Source organism: Malurus melanocephalus, unplaced genomic scaffold, assembly GCF_030028575.1.
Source record: "Malurus melanocephalus ecotype Western Australia unplaced genomic scaffold, MMel_1.1 scaffold_658, whole genome shotgun sequence".
NCBI classification, from domain to species: domain Eukaryota; kingdom Metazoa; phylum Chordata; class Aves; order Passeriformes; family Maluridae; genus Malurus; species Malurus melanocephalus.
In genome coordinates this window covers 77,379-95,517 of record NW_026623890.1, presented here as the reverse complement: position 1 = coordinate 95,517, position 18,139 = coordinate 77,379, and the positions used below count along the sequence as shown (strand labels likewise).

The window sequence follows — 18,139 nt, the reverse complement described above, 5'->3', positions numbered from 1 at the left end:
AAATGTAACAATTTCATTAAGTGAGGATGTTCTTTGATGTTTGGCGTTTTTCTGCTTTTGAGCCTGATCAATAAAAAGGGAGATGTAACCTGTGAAACAGCAGCCAACAAGCTCGAAGTGATGTCCCTGGTAGAATTGCTTTTTTTAAAGGTTTTAGGTTTTACATGCTTCAATGATCTCAGACCTAGGGGGAGGTTAACAAAGCTTGAGAAAAAAAGGATGCCCACTGATAATGGACACAAAGAATGCAGAATTTATGGGCCATCTGGCAAGAACTCCCAAGATAAGGAAGAAAGGAACAAATCCAGCTCAGCAACTGTGCTGAAATGATCTCCAACCGGGTAAAATGTAATTTTACATCTTCAGGGGGTAAAATGTAATTTTACATCTTCAGGGACAGATCGTGACCACCAACCCACAGCCCACTGACCCAAAAGGAAAGAAAAGACTGAGAGCAGGCATAATTAGCATGAGAAACAACAGAATAATTAACCAGCAGAAGATAGAATACTAATTCAGAACCATGTAACTTGTAGCCAAGGAACACTCATTCCTTTGTTTGCTAAAACATGTAAATGGTAATAAATTTTGATAGTTGGTGAGCTTGATTTGTGGAATCCCACAGGGCCTCCAACTCTGAAATAAATGACCAGTATCTCTCGAGTGTGTAACTATTGTTTCACACAATAATTAATCCAATTTTTGTGGAGAACCCCGTTACCCCCAGCCCTGTTGAGCCCCAGCAGTTTCCATCACACTTTTATTTGCACAGGACCARCCCTTTTTATTAAAGCAGTTTTAAAAACAATGCAGTTGGTGGGTGGAGAGATTATTTCTTACCACAGCCACCTATGACTCATTTTAAGGTGGATAAAAGGCAGATTTGTGACCCAACAGTCAAAAGGTTCCACGAAAACTTCAGTGAAAATTGTYGGCATCTTCATGCCAGGGATTTTCAACAAACTGCTGCTGGGATGGAAAAACTTTGATGCAACCCCTGGTGTCTGTCACTGGTGTATTTTCACTTTTATTTTTAATATTCATGAATGAAAACTGGTGGGTGGACATTGCTGTTCATATCCTGGCAATCTCTTGCCTGATTTTTACAGGTTTTCAATGACAGATGATTCAAGTTTGAATGGCAGWTGAAGTTCAGTCACTAGCACTTCCCAAAAATAAGGAATTTATGGTGGTTGTGTGCTCAGTGATCCGTGTGCAGGACTCAGCAGAGAAGAGATGGGGATCTCTGACAATGTTTGTGCATTTAATATTTACACTTAAGATTTTTCTGCATGTRAGCAGCAGGTTGAGTTGCTACCTTGTGCAATATAAACAAGATCTGTTTACACAAGAAAGAACATAAAAACCAGGCCTAGAAAGCACGTTAGAGACTGGAGTTGTGATAAAAGTGCCCAAAAAAAAAGAAGAAAGTGAAGTGTTCTTTTATTTTGTAGCCATTATTAGCATGAGTTTAAGTTCTGAACAGGAATAGTGTTGTTTCAGTGAAGTATCCACAGCAATCATTTTGTAACAGGCTTTAAATGAGTAATGAATGATCTTTGCCTTGGTTTAGAAATAAACCTCAAGTGTCTGAGGTGTTCCATCCTGCAATCTACAGGTACAGCATTTGATCACTGGAGACTTGCAGCATTCTGTGATTTTGCTGCTKGAAAGCCACATCATGTGTTTGGTTTCAGGGTGTATTTGCAGCAGTTACCCAGCAACTCCCAGAGAAAAGGGTGGTGAGTCCTTGGATGGCTTTTTTTTTACAGCACCAGGCCTTTAAATCAGCCTCCTCCTCCTCCTCCCTGAGTTTTACCAGCCCTGATTTCTGTGCTGTTGATCTTATTTCTGTGTAACTCACATGGAATTTAATTCTGGCTGCAGGAGTGTGCTTGGCATTAGAGCTGCCTGGGAAGCAAAATGAACACAATGGTCCTTTATGCCAATGAAACTCCCCCTGAGAACAGCCTTATCCCAGAATAAGAATCCACTTCCCAAATTGCTTGTATCACATTGTGAGTGTTATTAACYAAAGCACAACTCCCCCCTGCCAAAMTGCTCTTCTTGCATGGCAAGATGTAAAYTCAGCACTCTTCTTTGGGATAAAACATCTCCATGAGGATTTTAAACGGCATTTTCAGTCCAGGAACTGTGTTCATGGAGGTGTTACACCCCAAAAAAATTCTTACAAATCTGTGACTTAAATARGTGTGAAATGGGGCTGCTGATATAATAATGGTATCTAATCAGCAGAGAAATAGTTCTAAGCACAGCTCCTGTGTGTTTATACTTCAGTATACTTTTGTTTATACTGCACAAAATCTGGTTTACTTGAGCCTCACAAACCTGGCCTGTGACAAGATATTGGAAGTTCACTGCAAACTGGAAAAATGTTTAATTCCCTTTGCTCTCATAGTGCCTCACTTTTCTTAATTGTACTTGTGTGTAATTCAGTTGAAGAACAGCCATCCCTATTTTTAATGACTGGTAAGTACTTCATAGCTTTTCAAATATTGCTGTTTCTATTCCTGGGACATGTGGTACAGATCAGCCCAACAAATGTCTGATTGTTCTCTGCTGGCCAGGTCATGGAGAAAGGGGTTTGGTTAACGACTGAATTTTATTAGAACAGGAATCAAAGCCATGTTCAGTCTGTGTGTAAGAAATTTAGAAATGTTTCTGTAGCTTTTGGCTGTTCCCAAGGATTATTGTGGTGAACTGGAACAATGGGATTTATGTTCAGGTTTGGGTGTCTGGGGGGCAACTTTCTGTCACTTTGAGGATAGAAGGAAACTGTGAGGGGGAGAACTCGGGGAAAACACAGTCCTGTAATCAGGGAAAGTGCTATAGCGTGAAAAGAGAGCAGAAATCATTGTTTCTTATACTATTCACATAAAACAAAGATCACACCTTGTGGAAAGTGCACTTTATTTTAGGTATGTAAGGGTGTCACAAAGGAGGTGATCTGTCTTTAGACTTTCTTGCTTCTTCTGACGAGTGTTACTCCACCAGATGTTATAGTCTGTGGAAGACAAACACACGTAATTTGTTTTCCATTTAAACTTTAGGAAATCTGTTTCTGTAATTCATGGATAAATCCATCTTAGTCCACAAGAAAATACATTCACATGACCTGCCTATAAATATATGTACAAAATCTGCATGAAGGAGATGGTTGTGCTCCTTGGAGGAGTCTTGATTAAAAACTCAAGGAGCTTTAACTGTAGAGCAAAGCTCTCTGTCAGAACCCAACATTTTACAGCAAAGGAACATTGAAGRATTGAAGTGGAATTGTTCTGTCCTTTCAGAGGGGCTGGAACTGGGGGTGGACACACCATAATCCACAGAACCCAGGGAATTTTCAAGGAGTTTTCCTGCAGCTCAGCTCAGCTKCTAAAGCCCTTCACACTCCAGTGCCTGGAATTGGCCCCAGGGTGGTAATTAATAAAAGGGAATGCTGAGCAGGAGGCATTAAATACACGAGCAATATTTAAAGGAGAGCCATCAAAGGCAGTTGGTTTTAAACAGAAACAGGAATAATAAAGAATACTAATAGTGCTTTCCACTAACTGTGGTTTGTTTGAAATCCTCTATCTGCAAATTTAAGCACTGTAAATTCTGCAATAATGTGGTAATTTTGGGGGCCARGATTTGTTTAAGGTATTGAGCCTACACTAAGAGCTAATCAACATTTTTTCCTTCAGCATTATAAAGTGCCCTTAATTCTAGCACTTACCTCCACCATTTCATTTCCTTTAACTTCCTGCTCGTGAGAGAATTTGTCTGATTTGCACACCAGCTTCCCATTGACCAAGTTCACAGTGCACTGTTGGAACATTTAAAAAGGATTTTAAAACATTTAGGCTTTGAATTCAATTCAAGTAAGTAGAAGACTAATAAAAAAATAAGATGCCCCGTTCCTGGAATGTTTTACCTTTAGTTTCCTGCCATCCATGGTGGTGATGTCAGCCTCTTTGCCAAGTGTAAAGGAGTTAGTGACGGATTTGTTGGGTGTTTTGGATGTCACCACAAAGTCATTGCCTTTTTGTTGTATTTCAATAAYAGGTTTAATGTCTTTGGCCATTTTGATAATGTCATCTGGCAACCCTGTAAAAATAGGCAAACCAGGACATTTTCTCATATGGAAATAGCAAATYCTTTTCTCCAACAAGGGCACAAAAGACCAAACCAATACTGGAATGTGCTGTCCAAGTTAAAAGACAAATCCTGTTTTGGATTCCTCACTTCTCTATGGGCATTTTACTCCATTCCTTCTCGTCTGGTTAGATTTTGATATTATATTGGTGATTTTGATATTATATTGGTGTCAGATTATGCATAGTTTCTTTTCCTAAGGGCTGGCCATGGGATGACAATCCACCAGAGGAAAACCATGAGTGCATTATTTTGTTTTCCCAGGGAGATTGGAGATGGGGSATTATCTGTCCAGTCAGAGGTGCAGCAGTTCCTCAAACTCCCTTTTTTTGGTGTCATTGTCACCAGGAGACAATTGGTTCTCTCAGAATGTCAGACCAGACTTTTCCACTCAATTTTATCTCCTGAATATCTCTTACATAATCTTAAAAACCCCAGTGGGAACGTTTTGTCGGCACAGGTAAATTCACATTTATTGGTGTGGCACCTCCTAATCCTCACAGATTGTACCTGATAATCACTCACAGATTCCTGACCACTTATCAAATGTGTTAATCATTCACAGATTTGACCAGCACTGGTGCTGCAGAAAGGGCCTCTGGACAATTATTGGGAAGCTGAATAAGCCATTGTTTCTAGTTAAATGTATTTATAAAATTGTATGTTAACACAAGAAAGCTGTTCTTTCTTGAGGAGCTGATCTAACATTAAAATAGAGGTTTGGGATTTTTTTGTAGCCTTTCCACATGGATTTGTACAACTTTCAGCTTGTTTTTACATCCAAATTACATCAAACAGACATAACCAAGCAGGGGGAGATTGTCATAGAAAGAAAAGGAAAAAAAAACCTGTAGAAAAATGATTTGAGGAGGAAGCAGCCACTTACCCAGAGCCTTGAGAAAGGGCTCGAGGTTCTCCTGAGCGTAGATCTGCCAAGTGCCAGCAAATGCCATGGTGACAGTGAGGGCTCTCCCTGCTCCTTGGGATGCTATTTATGGAAAGGGTAAGGCCAGCCCAAAATTGCCAGAGGGCTAATTATTAACTGGGAAGGAGCAATTATTAATCAGTTATTTGTTCTTAATGATCATAACCTCTCGTTCATGCTGCTCTCACCTTGACAGTTGGGATTTTGTGTTTGTTGTGGGTTACTGACCTCGGGTAATTGTCCATCATTGTTGGAAAGTGTTGCAGTGCAGCTTCATTTGTTTGCTTTTTGTTCTCAACTTCTGTGTTTAACACATTTAATAGGATTCTTCCAGATAAAGTTGCATAATTTACAATAGATTGAGTAATTAGTATAGTACAGCAAGAACKTCCTAATTATCATAAAACTCTCTACAGCCCACATTCAATGGTGAACAAAAATGAATTAAATCCACAGCTATTTCTTCCAGATTTGAAGGCCTCCAATTGCTTGAGAACAGGGAAAAAAATAATATTGGAGTGGCATATCAGTGATGACTTTACCCAGCAGATGTCAGTGATGTGCATCTAAATCTGAATGAAATTCAGTTTCTTACTACTTTTTTTTTTTTTTTTTAATAGAAGATAAAAGATAAAACATGGAACATTGCTTGGACAGTGAATGCACGAAGCAAATAGGATGTGTTACTTTTTTCTTCTCACCAGGAATTCTTCACTCATTCCATCTCTTGAGTGATGTTCCTTGCTGTCTGTGCAGGCCTGACTGTTGATTTTGGAAGACATTCATTAGATTATGTGTCTTGCAATTAGATTGCTTAATTCAAACAGAGCCTTATCCCAGGGGTGGGTGACCTTTCTAAGTTAACTTTTCATTCTATTTAAATAGAAACCCAACGCTCAACTTTTTCTTACCTATTCCCAACCCTTTTTTTTTCGTAGGTAATTTTAAAGAAGATTCACACACAAAGAGCCAGTTTTGTAATTACATTTCYCTGTGAGAATTCCTGATTTGCTGGGCCATTTTTATGTGTGGAGTGTGTCCTGACTCCCCATAAACACACAAATTTCATCATGGATATACYGGACAGCAGAGCTGAGATGTCACCAAGGGTTTGAGTTTAATCACATGCACTCAAGCTACAAGAAAATCTGTTACAAGTAGTGATTTAATACAAAAAAATCTTCTCTGAAAGCCTCACTCACGTGTGAATCCACACAATTTACCAGGGCAGTCTCCCTGGAAGGTGAACAAGCAGGGAGGTGCACGCACACACATGAGAATTGTTCTCTAACAACAGCCAAAACAAAAATACTGAGCTATTACTCAAATAAACATAGAGACACAAGCCTGAATTTTAGGGCAGAGACACTGAAAAGCATCTGAAATGAGTTAAATTCCTTTTAAATTCAAAGAGAGAAAATKAACTAATTCATTTACGCTTTTTTGTGATAATCCCAGCAGGGATTTCCTGCTCTGTTCCCACTGGGATCTCCCCATGTTTATAGACACTGATAGTGACCTGCCCTATTTCAGACCCATATTTATTCTTGACATAAATGCTGTATTTYCCTGTGTCTTCATTGCAGACTTTCTCGATGGTGATTGTGACCACTGAGCCCTTCACATCCATTTTGTATCTGTCCTCAAACACGATGATCTTCTCGTTTTTGAACCAGGTGATCTCTGGGTAGGGGTCTCCAGACACACAGCAAGTTAAGCACAGGGTCTGTGGTGAAACAGAGAACACAAACAGATCCTGGAGTTATCAATGAGCAAGAAAATCCAGTTCAGAGAATCACAGCATCATTTAGGTTGGAAAAAAAWCTTTAAAATTGAGTGCAGCTCTTAACCCAGCACTGCCAAGGCCACCAYGTCCCCAARTGCCACATCCACACATCTTTTAAATGAAGAACAATAAAATCAGTTCTCACATTTTCAGCAGGTGACATCCCAACCCTGCTGCTCCTTTTCCTGATATCCTCCAGTACAATCAGGATTAACCTGCCTGAATTCACTGGGCCTGACTCATATTTGTGCTCTTGTCTTTTTATAGTTTCTTATGCTGTAAARTGACACTTAAAGAGGCACATGGTGAGTTTGCAATTACTTTWMARGGTTTTTATGCTGYCTGTGTAAAGGGGAATGTGACTCARAAGGGAAAATCAGGCCYTAAAGACCTTAAAAATCCAATCCTRTGAAATGRGAAGRCAACAGAAAGGATCTGGCTGTGMAGGARGGCACAAATTCCCAKCCCTGGTAACTGCAGCAGCTCAGAAAAGCTGCTGGGAATGTACAGGAGGGTAAAAAAGGATTTTTCCTCCCCATCAGTGATTCTTCTGTGTCAGTGCAAGGACCAATTAACAGAGTTACTCAATWTTACCTTGTCCTCCATGATGGTGGCAACATCTGGCAGACCTTGAACGACTCTGGCACGACCTGGGGATGAACAAATACAACCTTTTAGTTTTTCTTATCAGCAAACTTGGCTTTGTTTCACCGAAGGAAAGAGATTCATTTACTTACGCTTTTCTGCTATTGCTGCTTCCCTGAAATGGAAAGAAAATGATTGTGGTTTTATTTATTAGCCATTATATTAGAGTATGAGACTCAAAATAGAAAAAATTCAGGCAGGAACTTACTTTAGCCTCCTGTGCTCAGCCAGGGCATCTTCAAAGGCTGCAAAAAGGAAAGGTTTTAGGGAAAGTTGCCTTTTGTTTTGTTTGACTCGGCTGGTTTAACATTAAATTGTTGTTCTCAGTGTTGGGATTACATGGATAAATGTAATTATCCTCTAGATAGCATCTATCCCTGCCTTAAGGAAACACAGCTCTGTTTGTGTGCTGCTGAGATAATGGGACTGAGCACTCCCTCTCCAAAGAGAAGGTCAGAGGAGGGAAAGAACTTCAGCAGTTTGGAAAACCTTTGTAAACCTGGAAGTTCTCTTTTCCACGATGCCAACTGGGAGTTTTGTAGTGCACTGGAGGAATTGGACACATCCCAGGAGCAGCTGCCCCTTTTCATCCTTTCCCCAGCAGTGCCAAGGCTCCTTCAATCCCTTTTCCTACCCATTTCCCCTCTCCTGATGCTTCTCCTTCCCTGTCCTCACCCCAACTCCATTCGTGCTGTCATGGAACCACAGCTCCAGCTGCAATAAAGGACAGAGGAATCCCTGCCCAGCATTTGAAGGACTCCCCAGCAGCTCAGTTTTGACTGAAAGCAGTCAAACCAGGCCCATGTTTTGATCAGCTCACCCTGACAGAGGAATCCCTGTCCACTATTTAAAGGACTCTTAAAAAGCAGCTCAAGTCCATCCCATGGTTTGATCAGCTCACCTCGCTCTGACAGAGGAATCCCTGCCCAGATTTGAAGGATTCCCCAGTAGCTCAGTTTTGACTGAAAGCAGCTCAGACCCATTCCATGGTTTGATCAGCTCACCCTGACAGAGGAATCCCTGCCCAGAATTTGAAGGACTCTTAGAAAGCAGCTCAGACCCATCCCCTGGTTTGATCAGCTCACCCTGACAGAGGAATCCCTGCCCAGAATTTGAAGGATTCCCCAGCAGTTCAGGCCATCCCCATGGTTTATCAGCTCACTTTGCCCTGACAGAGGAATCCCTGTCCAGCATTTGAAAGACTCCTGGAAAGCAGCTCAGGCCCATCCCATGTTTTGATCAGCTCACCCTGACAGAGCAATCCCTGCCCAGAATTTGAAGGACTCTTAGAAAGCAGCTCATGCCCATCCCATGGTTTGATCAGCTCACTTTGCCCTGACAGAGGAATCCCCGCCCAAAATTTGAAGGACTCTTGGAAATCCCTGCCCAGCATTTGAAGGATTCCCCAGTAGCTCAGTTTTGATTGAAAGCAGCTCAGACCCATCCCCTGGTTTGATCACCTCACCCTGACAGAGGAATTCCTGCCCAGATTTGAAGGACTCTTAGAAAGCAGCTCAGGTCTATCTCATGGTTTGATCAGCTCACCCTGACAGAGGAATCCCTGCCCAGCATTTGAAGGACTCTTAGAAAGCAGCTCAGACCCATCCCATGGTTTAATCAGCTCACCCTGACAGAGGAATCCCTGCCCAGAATTTGAAGGACTATGAGAAAGCAGCTCAGATCCATCCCCTGGTTTAATCAGCTCACCTCTCCCAGACAGAGGAATTCCTGCCCAGAATTTGAAGAATTTCCAGCAGCTCAGGCACATCCCATGATTTGATCAGCTCACCTCACCCTGACAGAGCAATCCCTGCCCAGAATTTGAAGGACTCCTGGAAAGCAGCTCAGGCCCATCCCCTGGTTTGATCAGCTCACCCTGACAGAGCAATCCCTGCCCAGAATTTGAAGGACTCTTAGAAAGCATCTCAGCCCCATCCCCTGGTTTAACTCACCTCTCCCTGACAGATCTGTTGACAGTTTGTGGGATCTGTTCCCATCAAACAGCTCCAGGGTGTATTTGCCCTTATCAGCCTCTGTAGGGTCCAGGATGTGCAGCCAGATCTGATTGATGGTGCTCCCAGCTCTCAGCCTGTCCCGGCTCTCCAGTTGTTTCTCCCTGAGTAAATAAGTGATGTCATTTCAATAATATTTAGGAAAGTTGGATAAATCAGAGTGTTCACCTTTTTTTTTGGTTTTTTTGGTTTTTTTTTAGATCTGTAGTGGTTGGAAGTGTGGGAGTCAGGATTCATTTCATGGAGAGAGGAAATCCCATGGGGCTGTGCTTTTAGGCAGTTTGCCAAAGCTTCACAAACTTTACAAAAGGCCTCTTAGTTCTTATTTAAGGSATTAAATACCATTTAGATGCTGAATATTTCTAAGTATTTAGCCCTGAAACCTTATTAAAAATTGGCCCCCTTATCTACATGTGTAGGTGGTTTCTAATAAAACACCAGTTCTCTAGTTAGGAAGATATTATCAGGCTAAATTAATCAGTGTTTGGGAAGAATTTTGTAATTTTGGGAATATTTTTTTTATTCAGAGTGGGGGAAGAAAGTGGTTTAGGAAAATGTGAAGTAGTAAAAATAAAGTGTTTGAAAAAAAACTTGTCTGTAACCAAGGAGGCTGTAACTGAGTACCATAAGTGCAGCATCATTATTATTCTAGTAAAGATGATAATTTATAAATATTTCTACAGTGCTAGGCTAAAATTAACACGACTGTTCATTCTGTAATTCCCAGACACGTTCCAGGACGAGAGTGAATTTTGGTTTTCAGCCCTTTCTCAGACAAATCAGCCCAAATATTTAATTTTGGATAAACAGTTACAAGCAACGGGGCTTCAGCAACTTTGCAAATATTTTTTTTGGGGGGGACATACTTGTGGTACCAGGTGGTTTTCATGTAGTCTGTGTAGTACTTGACTTCTGTGTAGATTTTGATGCCTTCCTCAGTGGGCTGGATTTTCAGAGGCGCAGCAGAAAGAGCTGGTGGAGTAAGGGAAAGACTGAGATTGAGGGGAATGCACAGATTGAGYTGTTCCACCAACAAAATCCCAGTTTAAGGAGTGGTGAGAGGGTGGTGGTGTGGTTTTTCCAGACCCARGGGCAGCTCTGGAACTGCTGAGATCTCACGTACCACTGATCCTGCACAGCTCCTTCAGAAGCTCCTCAAAAGCTGAAAGAAAAAGATTTCAGTGTCCATAAAAACAATAATTAGCAAATCACATCCAATCTACCAATTAATTTCACTGTGGTTATGATGTTTTATATCCACTTGTTATTTGCTGTCTTTTTTTTTTCTGTGGCAAAGCTCGCTGGGAATGGAGTTTTTACCTCTTGATTAATTTGTTTTCAGATCCTGGGCATTTTTTTGCTAAATTTAGATGCTCCTATCTTCATTCACACTCACCAACTGCCTCCCAGACAGGAGATTTATGCACCAGGTTGAAATGATGGATTCCAGATGTCAGGGCACGATTTAATCTTGGGAAGCAGAACCTTCTGATTGATTTTTTTTTGGGTGGAAGTGACTGGAAAGTTCCTGAGCTTTTCACTGTGGGGCTTGACAGAATTTACAATGCATTGTAAATACAATCCCACCTTGAGAAATGACTGCGGGTGGAAATGACATTGGGATGTAGAGCAGGAAAATCTTTAAATTTGTGACTTTTTAATGCAGGTTTGAACTCCTATAAAAGCATGTAGGATGTGGAGGATTCATAGAAAGGGAGGATRTTGGGATTTAAACCCCAAATGGATGGAGGGCAGGGGTGTGAGTGTGTCCTGTGGTGATAAAAGATTCTTTTACCTCCTTTTGTCAGGTCCAGYTGGGTGGAGTCCTCTCCTCGGTTATCTGAAACAACTGCTTTGTACAGACCCTCATCTGCTTTGGWCACCTAGCAAAGAGGTGTGTGAGTGTGTAATATTGATTAAAAAACCCCAAATGAGCCCCAAAACAAACAACAGCCCTCCCAAAGGAACTTCCCCCATCACTGAAACAGGGCAGCATTTGGAAAAGGGGAAAAAAAGCTGAGATTTTCCTCTTTCTTCCCAATGAATTTGGTTGAATTGAGCAAAGGTGAGGGAGAAAAAAGGATCATTTTGCCCCAAAATCTTCTTTGAAAGATTAGGGGGGGCCTGGTTCAGAAACTGCTGCTTTTGGGGTGTCAAGAGCTCAGCTTTTACTCACTCCCAATATGAAAACTGAAAAACCCTCGGGTTCTTTTCAGCCTCTCAGATGTGTTAAACTWTGAACAGCCCCCACTGTTAAAAATATTTCTTATCAGAATCATAAAATCGTAGCCTGCTTTGGGTTGGAAGGGGCCTTAAAGTTTATTTAATTCCAGTTCCCTGCCACAAATTCCTCTGAATATCAGATTAGAATCTGACAATAATTAAGTTTCTTCTTCATCTTTCCCAATGTTTATTTCTTTCTTTCTTTCTCACTGGGCACGACCCAAACCCCACGTGGAATATTAACAAGACCAACCCATATTTTTTTTGGATTTTCCTGCGAAAATTTCCATCTGATCTCTTTGATGTTTCACCTTTGTGAGACGCAGAGTTCCCATCCCAGTCTGTGGATCAAACTCTCCACCAGCTCGTGCCTTGTGGTTGAAAAACCACTGGAAATTCGTGTCCTTTTTCAGGTTTGTTGCCTGTTTGAAACCAATATTTAGAAGTCAGGAGCCCAAATACATTTGATTTCTCAATTTTTGCATGTCTTACTATGAATCATCACTTACATTCCTCCAGAATCTTAGAATTTTCCTKATTTGTTAAAATTTCTGTGCCAAATACACTTTACTGATCTGCAGCAAAGCAGAGCAGTGTTCATATTCTAAAATTCCCCTAAAAATGAATTTAAGGGGATTCAGCCCGGGTTGTGTGTACCTTACAGGTGAGGAGCACTTCACAGCTCTCCAAAACCTTCCATTTCAAATTCTCGATGAAATGTGGACCTGGAAAAGAAAATAAAAATAAAAATAAAGAAAATAAAAGGCTGTGGTGGTGCCTGTGCTGCGTTTCCTGCGGGAATGCTTCCATCTAGTGCTGTGTTCCTGCAGTGCAAATCCGAATTCTGGAATTCCCAATGGAATGGGGACACAAACTGGGACACCAGTTACCTTCCAGTTACTTTCCAGTTACTTTCCAGTTACTTTCCAGTTATTTTTCATCCTGTACTGGACAATTCTGAAGCTGAGAAGAAGACTGGATTTATAATGTGGTGTCACAGTTAAAAACAATTGTTATTAAGTGATTTTTTTTTTTATCCTCTCTAGCAGGGAATCGCCTTTCCAATTGTAATCTTTTCCCTCTGAATTTGTTTTAYAAACTTTATTCATCAACATTAAGATGGGAGGTGAAAGTGGAAAATGTGAATCTTTATAAACTCAGTTAGAAGTCCTGTTTTCTACGAGGAAAGGCAGTGAATCTTAACTACAGAATTCATATTCAGGTTGGAAAATTCTCAGAGTTTGAAATTCTTTATCAGAAGATCTCTACTGATAAATTTGCCTGACTTGGTCAAAACTATTTCATCATTTTGATTTTTAAAGGCAGGGCAAAGTATCTGAAAAAAAAAAAAAAAGGAGTCTTATCATAGTGACTTAACTTAAATAATGTGCTTAAAAGGAGGATAAAGGGAAATAACTTTGTGTGAGTTTTGCCATCCTGGCCTAATTCTAACAAGTCCTGAACTTTTGGTTGATCTTACCCTGCTTTTTCTTCCATTGTTTCCGTTTCGCTTCAGCTTCTTCTGCAACTTTAGCAAAAGCTGTGGAACAGCAAAGGACAAAGTCACAAATTCCCCATTATTGGATATTTCTGCTGCAAAAAGTGTTATCATTAGACCTGTGCTTGTTTGTGCTGAGAACCTAATATTTATTTTCATTAAAATAAAAAAAAAAAATTGAAGGAAGATCTGACAAATGAAATACAAGATTTGATTGTATAAAAAAGGCAGGCTAGAAACCTTGAAATGAAAATGTTTAAAAAGTAAGAAGCACCAAAAAAGGCAGACAGCACAAAATTTGTGGGTTTGGACAACCAAATCTACCCTTAATATCTGCCTTTACATTGTCAGTAAAGAGAAATGAGCATTTTTAGAGCACAGCTCATCAAATTTATTTTCTACCCTGAGCCCAACAAGTGCTGAATCACTCTAGGAAAGTGCCTGTGTCCCTCCAGGGAGTCAAGATTTGACATTTTATGGRCATTTTATGGGCATTTTCCATTCACAAACTTAGGAAGCTTCAGAAGGAAAATGCAGAGAACTGAAACCAGAGGTAGGCACGCGATGGGGAAGGATTTGAATAAAAATCTTGTTCATTTTTTTTAAAAATAATTTGAAGAAGCTCTCTGTATTGTATATCCATGAGCTGTGTGTCCTATGCTGCTCAGCCTTGTCCTGGAGTGCAGTTGATGCTGATTTTTCATTTTCATTCAGCACAGCTGCTAAATCCACTGAATTTCCAGGCTGAGATAAATGACCACACACACTCCAARTTCACCACAGCAAGCTAATATGTAAAACATTTGAGAGAAAGAACAGAGCATTCCACTCCAGCAGGCTGCTTTTATCATCCAACACCTATTTATAAAACCAAAAGCTTTAATTTATGGTAAAGAGAGATTCAGATCATTTCTTAAATGATTCCTGGACTTTAAACGCGGGCTAAAATTTGCTCTCCCCATTCCCAATGTGCCATTGGAAATATTTTGAGGCCTAAAGTTCCTCACAAACTTTCCACTGAGCATGGCAAATATAGATCCTGAATTTCCACTTGCCTTCATCCACAAGAACGAGGGTGAATTGATTTTTGGCTTTGCCATCTTTGAGCTGGGCTGTGTACATCCCTTTATCATCAGCACAGAAATCCTGGATTATCAATTCCACGAGGCCTTTCTCTCTGACAAAGTTGATTTTGTGTGTCTGTGTGAAATAAAGAAAATAGGATCAACTGRAGAGTTTTTCTGTCTCAAAGTCAGATCCTGGCACAGCATCTACAGCAGATATTCCAGGTATTTTGGGTCTGAATCCTTCTAAACTGCCCTMATTTTATGGGATCATGAAGGCAGARCTCTGTGCTGCTCCRTGYTGTGGGATTCATCCATTATTTATKKACAAGGAATGGTAGAATTGCTYCCAGCAGAGAGAAAGTTTCTGYAAAACCCCYCAAACACAACACATTTTCTCCTTGTTGGGTATTACAGAGCTGAAAKCAGAATCTCTGTGATTTTTAGTATTTTAGTATCGTTTCACTGGTTACAATCTGGAATTACACATTTGGCCAAAATGAGGAATATTTCCCTGCTCTTACCATGGTGYAGGAACCACTGAGCCTCCACACCCCAAACCTGCCAGGTTAATCCCAAATCTCATCATTCTGCCTCACTGCCTCATTTCTCTGAGCAAATATTGTCCTTTCACCAAACTTTTCATTGTGCACAACCTGTCAGTGCTCCAGTGCAGAGGAGACACTTCTTAGAAGAGATAAAACCTTGGATAAACTCGTTTTAACCCCCCMAAAAATGCACTGGCAGCTCCAAACTGGTTCTATCCTTTGTTCTGGGGGTCCTGGTTGTTTGGTTTTTTTTTTGCATTGCTGCTCTGCACTGAGCTGACAGGCCAATGATTTATATTTGTGCTTCATTCTCAACTGTTCTCTCCTCTGGTCTTCTCATTCCAAGTATTTTTTAAATGTTCTAATATTAATTTGATATGGGAGGCCAAGGAGGAGGCCTGGACATTTTTTTTTTGGATATATGGGGAGGTTGGAGGGTGCTGTAACACACAGGGCAGGGTTATTTCCAGTGCCTCAAAAAATCACTTTCATCAGCTCTTAGGATTCATGAGGTTTGTCTGTACTCAGTTCAAAATATCTGATGGGAATTAAGAAAACTGGGAATTTACTGGGAAAATTTACTGGGAAAAAKAAATAAAACCCATTTACTGGGAAAATAAATCAGGATTAAATGCAGAACAAAACCTACTGGGGTGCTGGTGAGCTCCTTGTCGTTGAAAATCAGGTGCAGCTCAGCTTTTGGTGACAACTTCTCCACCTCCAACCACAGCCTGACTTCTCCTTTCTCCAGAATATCAATGTTCCAGCCAGAAATCAGCTTGATCACTGGCAAWCAGAGAGAACCACGCTGGGGAATCACAGCCACACCACAGGATTTGGCTCAGCCAGGGTTCCCCTTTCCCAGGCTGGCCCTGTGCTCGTGGCTTTTTTTTTTTTGCTTTGACTTACGTGGGTTCCTGATTTCGTGGCTAAGCTTCAATAACTTGTCCAAATCTGAAATAAAAAGTCAACACTTCAATAACTTGTCCAAATCTGAAATAAAAAGTCAACACTAGACCAAAAAAAATTCAATTTAGTTTCTTGATGAACTTTATTTACATCAAGGAGAAGATAAAATATTGATAATGGGGAAGACTAGAAAAGGTTGKGAAGATAATTGAATAAAATGTTGGTTGTATCAATTCAGGGAGCACATTAAAGGGGTTTTAAATCACTGTGATAGTAKAGCCAAGAGTGAAATCTGAACTGCAATGGAAAAATGGCTTTGCAGGAGCAYGGAATCTTTCCTTAGGGGGCTGTAAAAGAAGCTGCCCTTGAGCCTTCAAGGAATGGGAAACATCTTTTTAATGAGATCATTAAATGACATTAGTCCCTCACTATTCTTCTGCAAGAAGCTTTCCTCTAAATATCTGATATTAGAAAATTCGAGCAGATTTTGGTAATTCTCARTTTTTACCTTCTTTTGTTAAAGTGCAGCTGGCAGAGATATCATCATCCACATCCGTGACCTCCACTGAATACACACCCAGGTCCTTCTCTGAGGGCTCTTTCAGTATCAGTTTTGATCTAGAAGTAAAAAAGAATAATAGCAAAAATGATATTTTCATCAGAAATTATGCCYCCTGTAACAGAACTTGACACACCCAGAACCTGAAATATGAACTCAAATACAGAATTTATAAATGACAGCAAGGAGSAAAGTAAAAATATTGGGAATATGATGGCAGATGCTCATTTTATGGACACCAGGGCTGGGAATCAGGGATTGGACAGGGAAACATTTGGCTTTACATTTTATTTTAGTGTGTTTTTTACTGGACAGTCCATGATTCATTTTCTCAGTGTGCATTCAATACTCACCTGTTGCCTTTTTCTTCAATCTGGACCCTGTCAGCAGCTGGTGGTCCCTCATAGTCCTTAGACCAGATAAATTCAGAGTCATCATTCTTTTCAGGAGCTTCAAAAGCCATATAAATGAAACCTTCTTCATCCACCCCGAGTTCAATTTCATTTGTGCCTGGATGAGCAAAAAAACCCCACAAAATGCTCTTTACCAAAGCAGATCAGGGCTGAGCTTCTGCACATTTAACTCAAAAAACAACCCCCAAAACCCAAACCACCAAATGCACAGCTAGAGTTAATTCATTGGGGCAGTTTGATTTGTTAATCTTTATTTGGGGCAGTYTGATTTGTTAATCTTTATTTTGACTGAGTCTTGCTGTGAAACAAGTAGCTGATGCTTCATAAAGCAGTTTTTCACCAGAATTATTGGTTTATTTACAGGCTGGCCTAATCTTTTTGCTTTTAGTTCCATACCAGGTTTGGTTTTAACCACCACAGGATCTGAGGGGAGTGAAGGGGGTCCAACTCCAGCCTTGTTCAGCGCTCTCACTCGAAAAATATAACATTTCCCTGTCTCCAGATCCGAAACCTGCAGGAATAATGATCAGAAATTCAAATAAAACTAAACAAGAAGCAGCACTGATTACTGAGAGCAGGTCCAGACCTTCATGTGGGTGCTGGCTGTGGGCTGTTTGTTTATTTGTTTCCACTCCTGTGAGCCTTCTTCACACAGATCGATGAAATAACCCGTGACTGGYCCTGCTCCCAGGTACAGAGGAGCTTCCCAGTGCAGCTGCAGAGAGCAGTCCCTCACTTCAGAGCTCCTCACGTCGTAAGGAGGGCCTGGCACACAGGGGAACACGGAAAAATTGCATTGGGTTGGGATCAGAGAGCAGAGTTTGAGGTGGTGGGGTCTGGAGGGGATGCTTTCTGTGGCTGTTAGGGGTAGGTTTATAAAAAAGCATAAMTTTAATCTTATTTCCTGTGGTGTAAAGATAAATTTAGAGTTCAAATTTAGAGTTCTGCTTAGAGTTCAGATCCAGATTCATCATTCTCTGGAAACAATCTTATCAAAACCAGCTTGGTGCTGGTTGGTATCAAAACCAGCTTGATGCTTGGTTGCATCCCTGATGCAGGGATAATACATGGGAACATCCCTGAAGTGTTTGTGTGTTTTTCTATCCTGGGAACGATCAGATCTGTGCTAGAAATCCCTTGGATTCGTGAAAGAGTGAGGAGATGACAAATTACACCTGGAGATATTTTCCTGGCTGGTTTAACTCGATGGATACCTGGCTGTGGCATTGTCCACTCCTCACATCTGAAGAAATCGCTGGGCTCGGACACTTCCCCAACTCCAGCCCTGTTGATGGCACGGGCACGGAACTGGTAAAGGTGTCCCTCCTGCAGGCTGCTGACCTTGGGGTGCACAAGGGCAAACATGGTTATTTCTAGGGCAGCTAGAAATGGAGAAAAA

General features: G+C 40.9%; 2 protein-coding genes across 2 annotated transcripts in view; both read right to left on the bottom strand.

The window, feature by feature from the left end:
* Positions 1-2,914: 2,914 nt before the first annotated feature.
* On the bottom strand, positions 2,915-5,132 carry LOC130584026 (fatty acid-binding protein, liver). Its single transcript, XM_057383767.1, has 4 exons — positions 5,045-5,132; positions 3,938-4,110; positions 3,740-3,829; positions 2,915-3,025 (listed from the first exon to the last, which is right to left on the bottom strand). The coding sequence occupies exons 1-4, from the start codon at positions 5,109-5,111 to the stop codon at positions 2,975-2,977; spliced, it is 381 nt and encodes a 126-aa protein (XP_057239750.1). The 5' UTR covers positions 5,112-5,132; the 3' UTR covers positions 2,915-2,974.
* A 78-nt stretch (positions 5,133-5,210) lies between these two features.
* Positions 5,211-18,139, bottom strand: part of MYOM3 (myomesin 3) — a 28,664-nt gene continuing 15,735 nt past the window's right edge. The window contains exons 19-37 of the mRNA XM_057383743.1: positions 17,955-18,081; positions 17,327-17,505; positions 17,137-17,251; positions 16,681-16,837; positions 16,277-16,386; positions 15,769-15,813; positions 15,509-15,645; positions 14,303-14,447; positions 13,230-13,289; positions 12,407-12,474; positions 12,061-12,171; positions 11,322-11,409; positions 10,650-10,688; positions 10,393-10,498; positions 9,467-9,630; positions 7,723-7,759; positions 7,607-7,629; positions 7,464-7,519; positions 5,211-6,809 (exon numbers count right to left, since the gene is read on the bottom strand). Of these exons, the coding sequence (XP_057239726.1) occupies positions 6,513-6,809; positions 7,464-7,519; positions 7,607-7,629; positions 7,723-7,759; positions 9,467-9,630; positions 10,393-10,498; positions 10,650-10,688; positions 11,322-11,409; positions 12,061-12,171; positions 12,407-12,474; positions 13,230-13,289; positions 14,303-14,447; positions 15,509-15,645; positions 15,769-15,813; positions 16,277-16,386; positions 16,681-16,837; positions 17,137-17,251; positions 17,327-17,505; positions 17,955-18,081 (2,064 nt within the window). The 3' untranslated portion in view covers positions 5,211-6,512. The remainder of the gene's footprint in view (positions 6,810-7,463; positions 7,520-7,606; positions 7,630-7,722; positions 7,760-9,466; positions 9,631-10,392; positions 10,499-10,649; positions 10,689-11,321; positions 11,410-12,060; positions 12,172-12,406; positions 12,475-13,229; positions 13,290-14,302; positions 14,448-15,508; positions 15,646-15,768; positions 15,814-16,276; positions 16,387-16,680; positions 16,838-17,136; positions 17,252-17,326; positions 17,506-17,954; positions 18,082-18,139) is intronic.